Consider the following 12,281-nt stretch of genomic DNA (forward strand, 5'->3'; position numbering starts at 1 on the left):
CAGCTAGGACGTGACGTCACATTTTCTAAAAATAGAACACACACGTGTGTTTATTTGTCGTTAAGAATGGCAACAGAATTTGTTTCATGCAAAACACATATTGAAGCCTTATCTTACCTTTCACAATATAGATTATGTTATTTTGTTTGTTTCGCAGGGTTTAGATACGCGTTTTCAACTTATTTCTATTTGTTTACGACAACCACAAGCAGGAATATTTTCCCAAAATGGCTGTGCTGGTGTTGGACAACGGCGCGGGAACTGCAAAAGTTGGCTATGCTACCGACAAAGAACCGAGGTAAGGACATATTTAATGTATAGAGTGAGAGCATAGTCTGGGAGAAATGTTAGATAGCTTATATTGTGTTCAACGATCACGGTTAAATTCCAGGATAGCACATGTACAAGGCTATTTAAAGTCTGTCTTGATGACGATGTATGACAGATTTCTTTGGGAACTGAACGCAGCCAGTAATCAGTGCTAATCACTACTGAGATTTGTATCCAAACCTTTTTGCGGGACTCGTACTGAGGGACCGTTCATAATTTATGGCTGGGGGATGTGTGTGTGTGTGTGCTGATGGGGTGGTGGTGGTGTAGATGTTCATTTTCATCACCCCACCCCTACCTCATTTTTGAGTTTGTGCATTTAAATTTTGGAGTTCTGTCATAATGTATTAATGTGTAGTGATCAAATATGAGTGGTCACTCAATTTACTTACTTCATTTTCATTTCAGGATAATTCCAAATTGTGTAACTAAAGCAAAAAATGTGAGGACAAGAATTTTTATTGGTGATCAGATAGATGAATGCAAAGACCTGTCAGGGTTGTACTACATGCTGCCATTTCAGAAGGTGAGGACATTTCTTTGTACTTTTTGCCATGTCTTACTTTTTTCACCTTCTACTGCTCATGTTGACATGACATCCAACCTGAAATGAGTTCAATCAAATTACATCACAGGTCTCAGAAATTCAGTGGTTGCTATATTAACATACCCATGTCAAGCATGGTTATGGGTGAAATAATAACTGCCAAGCAAGTAGTTCGCTGTGATAACATTCTTATTCTAGTTGTAATATTATTAACTGCAATGTGCAGATATTATAATAAAATAAAAAAGTGAATGGTTTTGTATTTATTTATTGAAGATGTTTTCAATAAAAACATTGAGGTAGAGGCATTGGGTTTTCAACCCTGATCTGCCAAGGGAAAAGTTCTTCTGGAGGTGCGATACCGGGAATAAGGTGAGGCGAAGCCGAGCCTTGTTCCCAGTATGGAACCGAGAGTTGGTCAGATAACACACACGCACACGTTCATGTGCAACTCAGCACAGCCAGGTGAGATGACCCCAGCTAGTCAGGCACTGTTCCATCAGCCATTTGTCATCCCCCAGTGTGAAGCGTGAAAATAGCACAATACTACATGATGGTTTCTTACTAAACAACTTTTTTCGTGAGCAATAACAAAACGTCAGATTTCTGAATTCAGATCCTGTTGGGTACAGAGGTTTCAGGACCATGTGTCTTACTTATGTTTTCTGCACTTTTCCCAATTTCGAGTTATTTAATCATTTGTCGTTCTCATTTGAATCCAAACGGACTATAAGTGTGCTAAATACGTTCCTTCACCAGAATTTTGATAAACTATGATAAACTATAGCGTTACAACAGGTCAAACGCTTTGTGCACCACGGCCTCCAACCTAGATTATTAATAAACCAGCCTGATGAGGGTATAACTATAATGTAGCAAGTGTGACGAGCCAACACTTTCGACACAAGGCTACCTCACTGTTGTTGCTGTAAAACAAGTCTGTAGAGATCATATTCCCTCTGAGAGTTGTTACTTGCACTTGATTCCTCCTCCAGGGCTTCCTGACCAATTGGGACATCGAGAGGCAAGTTTGGGACTACATATTAGGAAAAGATGTCTTCCAGGTACATTGGAATCAGATATCCTGACATTCTCTTTTAAATCACAAGGGAGACAACTCCAACTCCAGTGTTTTTGCTGTACACAAATAGCACTAGGACATTTTCATTTATCAACTTTTGCTGGAACATTCTATATATCATTACCATATTTGGAGGAAACACTTTGGGATACTTTGATTCACATTCAGTCAATGCCACTGAAAGGGAGCCAATCTAAGACTCTCATACAGTTCAATAAACTATTTATATGAAATGTAAAGCTAAATTAGTTTTCTATTGGGGACACGGCCGCACCCCATAGATGTATGTTTTACCTGGATCTCATGAGTAACCATGGTAATGCTGTAGAATATAACAATTTTCGAAAGTTTTAGCACATGCGACTTATACTTAGGCAGTATCAATTGATCAAAACTGTTTGTTTTTTGCTGGTGGCATCTTTATCTTTTTATATTGTATATTTATTGACTTTTTATTGCAAGTTGCCATAAGGCCAGACCAATTTTATTTCCCGTTTTACAGATTTTTGTCCTCAAAACACCTAAAGGCAGGAGGGGAAAAGTGAAAATAAAATCACCAGTCAAAGTAATATTCCTTCTAAATACTTAAAGTTTAAGTATTTTACTATTGGCAATTTATGAAGTATATATGGGGCAAAAAACAATCTAAAAAAATTTCTTGTAAGTGTACAATTTTGGTCAATAAAAACATTAGGATTTTATTTTTTGAGCGGGGAAAATTAATTAATTTAATTTGTTCTTATTCTTGAAAAAATACGACATGCGGATCCGTAAAACAAGAAAAAAAATTGGTCTGGCCTAAATAATTTAATAAATTAGGACATATAGTGACTAATATATGATTTGGGGATTTGTTAAACATTGTCGTTCTCATTAATTGTTTTGCAGGTTAATTCAAATGAATGCACAGCCATTGTCACGGAGCCATGTTTCAACTTTGCCTCAGCTCAAGAAGCAATGAATGAAGTCTTCTTTGAAGAATACCAGTTCAATGCCCTTTACAGATGCAATGGTTAAAAACATATATATTACTGTAGATGTGTTACTGGTGAACATAATGTTTGTAAATTTGTAGATGGGATTGAACATGCAATACATGACATTCCCAGTGTTATCATTTTGTGTAGTGTCCCAACTGGCTCTGCAGAGTTGTGTCCCTTAGCTGTTGATATTCTGCTCGTAACTGCCTTTGGGGCTGCACTTTCCATTCATCTTGATCATCCTTGATGCACCATACCCTCGCTCATGGGGGGCAGTGGGGTAGCCTTCAGTGTTCGAAATTAACGTCGGTCCTTAGGCCCGAAGCCTACTGAAGACCACTCGGACCCACAGCTTTTGTTTTCTTATGGAGGTCCTTATGGCCAACAGCTTTTTCATCCCCAATAACTAAGAGTATTATTTCCATATTAAAATACAGGGCCTACACATTCTGATCAGGACCCACACCTTTTTAGGGTTCTAGGTGCCTAGAGCCTGCAGCTTTTCCAGGTTAAAGGTGAACACTGGTAGCAATGTTGTTAAATGCATTCGCTCGTCACGCCGAAGACCCGGGTTCGATTCAGGAAGCCCATTTCTGGTGTCCCCGTCATGATATTGCTGGAATATTGCTAAAAGCATAATAAAACCAAACTCACTCACTTACTCATGGGTTTTACCAACTACATAAACATCTTTGGTCTGTCTCATTGTAGACTATTTCTGTTTACAGCATACAAGAAGACATACTTTGTAGTCTATGTTGTAGTGTTGGGAATTGGTTAAAATCTCATAATTGATGATTGGTCCATTACAACCGATCAATCATAGAAAATAATTGGTTAGCGTCATTTATCAAATGTTCCTGTTGTCTTTGTAAAAAATAAAGAAAAAACATGTTGTAATTTGGTATTTTTTGCAAATTAAACAAAATCCATTTGCAAATTTTGCATATTTAAAGGATTATTAGTATGTTAGGAACACAGATTTCCTGGATTCTTTAAGATAAATTCATTCATGATTTGGAACGAGCTTGTTGTGCTTATGAAATATAAATTTAATGACACAGACAAAAGCAACCTTGTGAAAATATTGTTGATGCAAACAAGTGTTCAAGATTGGTTGCGTTCGATTATGAGAAAACATGTTCGATTGCTTGGTCGTTTAGTCACTGCGACCAATCTTCGATTATGTCAATTAATCGGACCACCACTACTATGTTGTTGAACCTTTTGTACAGCTGTTGTTCCTATTCACAGCGTCATGTCTGAGTCAGTACAAGAGTCACAAGGAGGAGTCGGAGAAGAATCTTTGTACATTGGTAGTTGACACCGGCTACTCCTACACACACATTGTGCCCTACTTTAAGGGCAAGAAAATCAAAGAAGCCATCAGGAGGTAAGCAATGAAGTATTTATTCATATTGCAGTTACTGGCAGTTTGACACTAGGGCCACCTTCTGGTAACCATGGTTACATGCTTTTACAGTATATTGTTACGGTATTATCAGCATTGCAATACTTGGATTTGTCCATATTAACATGTGTAATATAATATGATATAATAAGAAACAGTAAATATTTTAAGTATTGTGCACAAGTGGAAAACCACCTCCACTGAAGAATTGGGGAATACATTCAAATAAAACAACAGAGGGGGTATTTTGAGCTGATGTTATGATAGGGTCATATATGAGACCTTGTTGACAACACAGTACAATATGGTGTTGTAGATAATGTTGATGTCTCATGTAAGACTTGGATATATCTTTCTTAATAAAGTAATCATTGTCTGTTGTCGACTGGTACATTTAATTTTGTACATATCATAATTACTGTATTATGATTTTCTTGATATATTCATCACAATTTTGGTTGTTTTTTGTTTCAGAGTAAATGTTGGAGGGAAATTGTTAACAAACCATTTAAAAGAAATAATATCCTACAGGTAGGCATTTATGTTTTAGGATTTTGTTCATATCTTGATGATCCATGTTAAAAATCATGTGACTATGTTATTAGGAATAGTGAGTGAGTGAGTTTGGTTTTAGCTGCTTTTAGCAGATTGATGCTCATGCTGTTGGGCACTGGATTGTCTGGTCCAGACTCGATTATTTACAGACCACCGCCATATAGCTGGGATATTGCTGAGTGTGGCGTAAAACTGAACTCACTCACTCACTCATTAAGTAATACTGCTTGATGAGGTTATAAAGGGTGTATTATAATCATGATATTGCTGTTGGTGTTGAAAACGTAATATTATCAAGAGATGTCAGGAAGATAACAGCATTCTTATGATTGACTTACAGTGCCCAACTGTCATGCTTGTTATTGTCATAAACATGGTATTGCACCTTTCCATGTAGAACAAGCAGTCAGTCTCTTTGAGTTTCCATGTAGGGGTTTGCCTTGACATACCTTGCTAGAGAGTGCAGGGGACCTCAAACAAGTAATTTTAGGACTTGAGTCCTGGTGCTGTGTCCCCATTCACATCGGGGCAGTGGGGTTGGCCAGTTGCTCATTACTACAAAGACCCATTTCGATTTGCCATATGGGTACGATGCACAAAGTCCCCCTTTCTTGTGTCCCCCAGCTGGAATATTGCTAACAGTGGTGTAAAACCATACTTACTCATTCACAGAAACCTTTAAAACCTCTACCTTATTCCTCCTTTTGTCTTTCTTTTACATGCTAATGCACTGATGTTTGGCCTAAGGGTATGAGAACTGTTGTTTATTATACCCCTGCTACGAAGTAACGGGGGTATATAGCGTTCATTCTGTCCGTCCGTCCATCCTGAAACTTTGTCCGGAACATATCTCTTAAAGTTTACATGCTAGGTTCACCAAACTTCACACACATGTTAATCATTACCCATTGATGTGCCGTTTGCTATTTTAAATTTTAAATGTGTGCAGCATGAGAGTCAGTAACATTCTTCACCAACATCCACTTCATTGTGTGCAACATGAGACAGTCAAGTTCAGTTGGATGTCAGGTTTCCATGGAAAACACACAAAAATAATGTTTCCATAAATTATTACTGTAATCAGTACATGGCAAAACTATTATCTAACATGAATATAAAGTTTAGTAGAGTCAAGGAGAAAGTCTTGTGAGCTGCTGATCCTTGTCACATTATATATATCAATATCAGTCATTTCCATGTCCCAAAGTGGGAAGCGGGGATATGTGAGCTGTGCTCACTTCTACACTTGTTGTGCAATGTCTAGCACATATCCTAACACATGCTTATGGTCTGTAGGCAGCTGATGGTAATGGACGAAACGTATGTCATCAACCAAGTAAAGGAAGATGTCTGCTATGTCGCCACTGACTTCTACGCCGACATGAATGTGGCCAGGTAAGAAATATCATTTGAAATTGGATTGTTGTTTTCCAAAATCACCATAGATTTGCTGTTTTGTTTGTAGTTGTTTAATGCTGCAGCCATCAATATAAGCAGCTATATGCCCCTGGCATGTAAATATGGACCCTCCTTCATTCGTGCGAATTTCTCTGCTGACTTTGGTAAGATTTGGCTGTAACCATGGTAACAGATCTGGTGTATTGGTTGTACACATGGCCCCTGTATGTTGCAGGAAGCGTGGCAAGGAGAACACAATTGCCCGGGATTATGTGTTACCAGACTACACACACATCAAGCGTGGCTATGTCCGCCCTCAAGAAGACACGACAGGCAAAGCAAAGGACAATGAACAGGTACAAGTATTCTCAAAATCTGTATAACTGTTTGGTGAGTCAGTAACGAAGATTACAACTGTATCTATAACAACTTCTTGTTTATTGCATAGAACAGAGTTTTGATGTAGATTTTTACAGCGTTATAAAGCTGAAAGTGACTTCAACCAAGTGATGAGAAGTATATATACATATAAAGTCATAATGTTCGTAATTAAAACCTATTTACGCATAATTGTAATCATTTTAAGGCCACAGTGGTTGTCTTTTATTGTTGATTTATTTGCAGCTTGGGTAGCTGAATATGGTATAATTTCCTTCATACTTCAGGCATCTAATCAGATCTCAATGGATAAACGAGGCCTTGAAAATGTTTTGGACTATAGGGGCGGTGGGGTAGCCTAGTGGTTAAAGCGTCGCTCGTCAACTCGAAGACCCAGGTTCGAATCCCCACATGGGTACAATGTGTGAAGCCCATTTCTGGTGTCCCCCACCGTGATGTTGCTGGAATATTGCTAAAAGCAGCGTAAAACCAAACTCAGTCAGTCAGTCAGTTTTGGACTATATTGTAATGGTGCTTGAATGTTTCTGTTTCAGTTGATACGTATGAATAATGAACGATTTGCTGTAGCGGAACTACTTTTCCATCCATCTGATGTAGGAATACAAGAGATGGGAATCCCAGAAGCTATTATCAACTCACTAGAACCAATACAAGAAGGTAAAGTCTTAAATTTGATCTCCACAGTTTTACAGAGACTCATAAGATTATACAGAGTGAATGGTTAATAAACAAATGTAATAAACTTTTAACTTCTTTCTGCTGTGATCTAAGTTGAAACTAATTAAAACTATCAAATACTTGTGAAGCATTTTGTCATATGTAAGGTGCAGTATCTGGCTTTAACTAAACAGTGAACTACAGTCCGTTTGGCTCAAAAGCAGACCAATGAATTGCAATCTAACTCGAAAACTAATAAACATAACAAACTCAATGAAACGCTGATCATAATCAAAACATCATACCCACTCTGTGAGGTTTTTGCAGCTTTTGAGCCAAACGGTCTATACTTGAGTGAATGATGTCTGAGCAGAGTTGCCTCCCTTGGTATAATGTACTTCTTGGTTTTAGTCCAATTGTTACTGCATGTACTGTACTTATTGTCCTTGGTGTGTTAGTATAAAACATCTGCCCTCAGTTGAATGGATATAGTAAACTAATAAATGTTGGTTTCCCAGCAATTTCTTCATGATCACAGTAACGTAATGTGGTATAAAACCACATATCATGTTTCCGTGTTCTCTGTGGACACGACCGAGGACCTGGGTTCCATTCCCCACATGGGTACAATGTGTGAAGCCCATTTCTGTTGTCTCCCGTCGTGATATAGCTGGAATATTGTTAACTAAAACTAAACTCACTCACTCTGTGGACACGAGCTGCAAGTTTTATTTAGGGAGGGGTTGGGGAGGGAAGTGTGCTGTTTAGAAACTGTGGTGCAATCATTTAGTCTTTACTAGTCAGAAGTTCACCTCCTGTAGGAACCCTGTGAATGGTAAATCGATCATAAGAAAACCCTAATTGTTTAAAGGTTCCTTTAACATTCTTTTTCCGCATCATAGAATAGATTCACATTTTGTTATTTCACCCATAATGTGTCGATCAGATGATAATTGTATGATGTTGAGTCGTTGACACATAGTTTGTGTATTTCAGAGATGAAACCACACCTACTGGGGGAACATCCTCTTGACTGGAGGGAATTGTCACCTACGAGGATTTGATAAGCGGATGTAAGTACTCATGGAGTAATAAGTACAATTACTACTTGTATTGGATATAGATTTTATTCAGCACCCCCACAATTATTTGTTCATCAGCACAACTACATTGGACGCTTTTTTGACATACGGAAAATTTAGTGTTAAAATTTATAATAACAGTGTACAATGAAAAATTGAAGGTGGTGGGGAAAGCAACCCAAAATGCATGTCTGAACATCCAGTGATTAACTTTATGCATATTCAATGCATGCCAAGCAACAGTCAGTGTGGGTATAAAATGGTTCATTCCAGATGCAACTGAACCGCAGTAAAGGAAGTTAAAAATACAATGTTATATCTGCGTAAACCCTCAATAAAAGACAGCATGGCTACTTGATAAGTTTAGAACCATGACTGGGGCTACAGATTTTATCAAAATTGCAAACCTGATTTATGAGTTATATGTTAGAAGGCCTACCATATTTTGTATTTGTTTCTCACGTCCAGCATCAACCATCAAGAGAGCGAGAAATAGCAAAAATGGAAGAGAGACCTCGTTATAATCTTTAACAGTAGAAGGGAAAATTGAGAGCTATTCTTTCATGAATGAAAATTCAGGGAGGATGAGATGGGAAACACAGAAAAATATGTGGACAGATATATTTGCTTTGTAATTTCAGGTACAGCGATGTGCGGAAGTTGGCCCCAGGTGATTATGATGTAACAGTCTCAATGCCAAAGAAGTAAGGATTATATTCTCACAATATTACGCATATCATGTTAAACAAGTCAGATACTTAGGTGAACTGCTCTGGTGCATATCAAAATATATCTGAATCAAGCCTTAAGTTCAGTCCCAGGCTAAGTAAACTTAGGCTCAGTATTATTCGTTACACTGCTTATACTGAGTCTAACAAACCCTAGTAGAAGCTAACCTTATAATGACCAATCAGGACACAGCTTACCAAATCGCGAAAGTTGGCATTTGCCTATACCTTTTAAACTTTTACCTTGAAAAGGTTTGTACACGAACGATTCCAAATGCTATTTTCCGTACGATCATTTCCTAGTGATGCACATGGAGCGAGCCACAACAGTGAGTAAACAGTCGCTGAAAATAGCATTTTTGTCAATATTCAAGGATGTCAGCTTGCGGAAATATTTGTTAATGGTAAGCATGTCATCAGAAAGCACTAAGCGTATATACTGCAGGTCGGTTATCTGTGTTTTAAGCGGATTTTCGTTTGTTGAGAGTTCAGTGTCAGTGACCAGGGAATTTTGTAAGTCCCGCCAAACCCTAAACAGTAGCTGTTCTCTGATTGGTTAAATCCATTCGGTCGGTCATAGGTCGCTCAAAGGTTAGCTGACACGACCTTCTACTAGGGTTTGTTAAACTCAGTATAGCAGTGTAACGAATAATACTGAGCCAAAGTTTACTTAGACTGAGTTCAGTCCTAATGACTCCTATAAAATGTTAGGCATATCATGTCAAACTGGTCCATGTTCTGGTGCATAACTCAGTCAAATATGTTAGATTCATGGTCATGTGCATGCTTAGTTTAGATAATACTTGTGATCGACTGTTTGCTAAAATATCTGACAAATCAGCAGAGGCACCATATTCACAACAAGGAACTGTGGGTAGGAGAGTAATACGAGCAGTTACTACTGGCATTGGGTGAAGATGGTTTCCAGCTCCCCCACATTAGTGTGTTTATCAATGTGTTTATGATCACTCTGTGTTGTGTTTATGATCACTCTGTGTTGTTTATGATCACTCTGTATGATCATTCTGTGTTGTGTTTATGATCACTCTGTGTTGTGTTTATGATCACTCTGTGTTGTGTTTATGATCACTCTGTGTTGTTTATGATCACTCTGTTTATGATCACTCTGTGTTGTGTTTATGATCACTCGGTATGATCACTCTGTGTTGTTTTTATGATCATTCTGTATGATCACTCTGTGTTGTGTTTATGATAACTCTGTGTTGTGTTTATGATAACTGTATTGTGTTTATGATAACTCTGTGTTGTTTATGATCACTCTGTATGATCATTCTGTGTTGTGTTTATGATCACTCTGTGTTGTGTTTATGATCACTCTGTGTTGTTTATGATCACTCTGTTTATGATCACTCTGTGTTGTGTTTATGATCACTCTGTGTTGTTTTTATGATCATTCTGTATGATCACTCTGTGTTGTGTTTATGATAACTCTGTATGATCACTCTGTGTTGTGTTTATGATAACTCTGTATGATCACTCTGTGTTGTGTTTATGATAACTCTGTGTTGTGTTTATCAGTGCTCTGTGTTGTGTTTATCAGTGCTCTGTGTTGTGTTGTTTCAGCCCAACATCACATGCATGGGAAGGGGGATGTTTGTTGGCCAAGGATCCCGATTTCAGCAAGATGGTGGTCACCAAGCAGGAGTTTGACGAACATGGGCCCAATATTTGTTATGAGAGATTTGATGTGTAATATTTGTGTAAATAAATGTATCTTTTGTAAATATTGAAGTTGTTTGTTTGATGGGGTGGTAACGTTCTGTGTAGAGTTGCAACCCCAAGATGTGCCAGGATCTGCAGATTGTGGGTTTGAATCTCACATTCCCATGGATCATCATGCTTGGTATGTCAGCACCATATCTTTGCTAAGATATATGACCAGTTTAAGATTAGGAAATAAGAAAATATACAAAGACCATAGCTAAGTTGAATATACTTTCAGGGATATGAAGTAGTACCATGTACATTTTCTCTCCTTCTGGGGACAGGATTGGTTGGTCTGTCTGGCTGACTTGGTTTACAAATGTCAGCATATCCCAATTGTGTAGAACGATGCTCATGCTGTTGATCACTGGATTGTCTGGTCAAGACTTGATTATTTACAGACCGCTGCCATATAGCTAGAATATTACTGAGTGCGGCGTTAAACATTAAACCAACAATCAACCTTCCAGGGAGTCTTTTAAAAAATTGCAGTGGTACAAACTTCGCGAAACTTCTTGCAGGGTGCCTGATTTGGCAATTCTGTAGTCCTTTTTCCTTTCAGAAAAAGTACATGGAACATTTCATTAATATGTAAGTGAGTGACTGAATAAGGTTTACACTGCTTCTAGAAACAAGAAATAGGCCTCCCACATTGTGCCCATGTGTGGATTCGAACAAGGAGTGAGTGGATGAGTTTAGTTTTACACCACCTTTAGCAATATTCCAGCAATATCATGGCAGGAGTCACCAGAAATGGGGAATCGAACCTGGGTCTTCGGCATGATGACCGTACGCTTTAACCACTAGGCTGCACTACCACCCCTTGAACAAGGTTGTTTGGCATGATGAGCAACCACAAGGCTACCACACCGTCCCAATCAATATTATTAACTTTTGGAGGCTTATATTGTGTGTATTTTGTATGTATTTAGTAGGAGTAACAAACTTGAAGTATCTGAAACAATCTTTGTTGCTGATGTATAACTAAGATATTTGTTTATGGATTAAACTTCTTTTTAATTTCTCTCATTAAACTTTTTAATTTTTCACAACGCTTTGAGACCATTCCAGGTCCCTTCATCAGGTGAACTGGCAGTTAGGACTATGACGTCGTCACTATGACGTCATTACTGAGTTATGACGTCACAATGCAAGTGACATCACAGTACACTAGGGAGAGTACTGTATAAGTGAGTTAGTTACATAATGATGAAATTCATGCTAAATAATAGAGTTGAAAGTTGAATTGTCAATACACAACAACTGCTAATTACACAAAGGTTACTTGATAGCAGGCTTTCCAAAAGAATAGTAGACTCGTTTTTCTTGTATCTAAAGTTCATCTAAAGTTCATCAAAAGTTAATCAAGAGGTCCCACACTTGGCAGG

The 12,281-nt window shown here is 38.0% G+C and overlaps 1 protein-coding gene across 1 annotated transcript; it reads left to right on the top strand.

Moving 5' to 3' along the window:
* The first annotated feature begins 167 nt into the window (after nucleotides 1-167).
* Nucleotides 168-10,913, top strand: LOC124259082 (actin-related protein 6-like). Its single transcript, XM_046693172.1, is given in 13 exon segments — nucleotides 168-298; nucleotides 739-856; nucleotides 1,873-1,941; nucleotides 2,847-2,970; nucleotides 4,193-4,331; nucleotides 4,824-4,880; nucleotides 6,201-6,299; nucleotides 6,538-6,658; nucleotides 7,235-7,358; nucleotides 8,355-8,374; nucleotides 8,376-8,431; nucleotides 9,082-9,144; nucleotides 10,753-10,913. Coding segments are annotated over 13 exon segments (1,191 nt in total). The 5' UTR covers nucleotides 168-227; the 3' UTR covers nucleotides 10,883-10,913.
* The last annotated feature ends 1,368 nt before the right edge of the window (nucleotides 10,914-12,281 follow it).

This window comes from Haliotis rubra, unplaced genomic scaffold (genome assembly GCF_003918875.1).
Source record: "Haliotis rubra isolate DU_JTF1 unplaced genomic scaffold, ASM391887v1 Scf71, whole genome shotgun sequence".
Lineage (NCBI taxonomy): Eukaryota > Metazoa > Mollusca > Gastropoda > Lepetellida > Haliotidae > Haliotis > Haliotis rubra.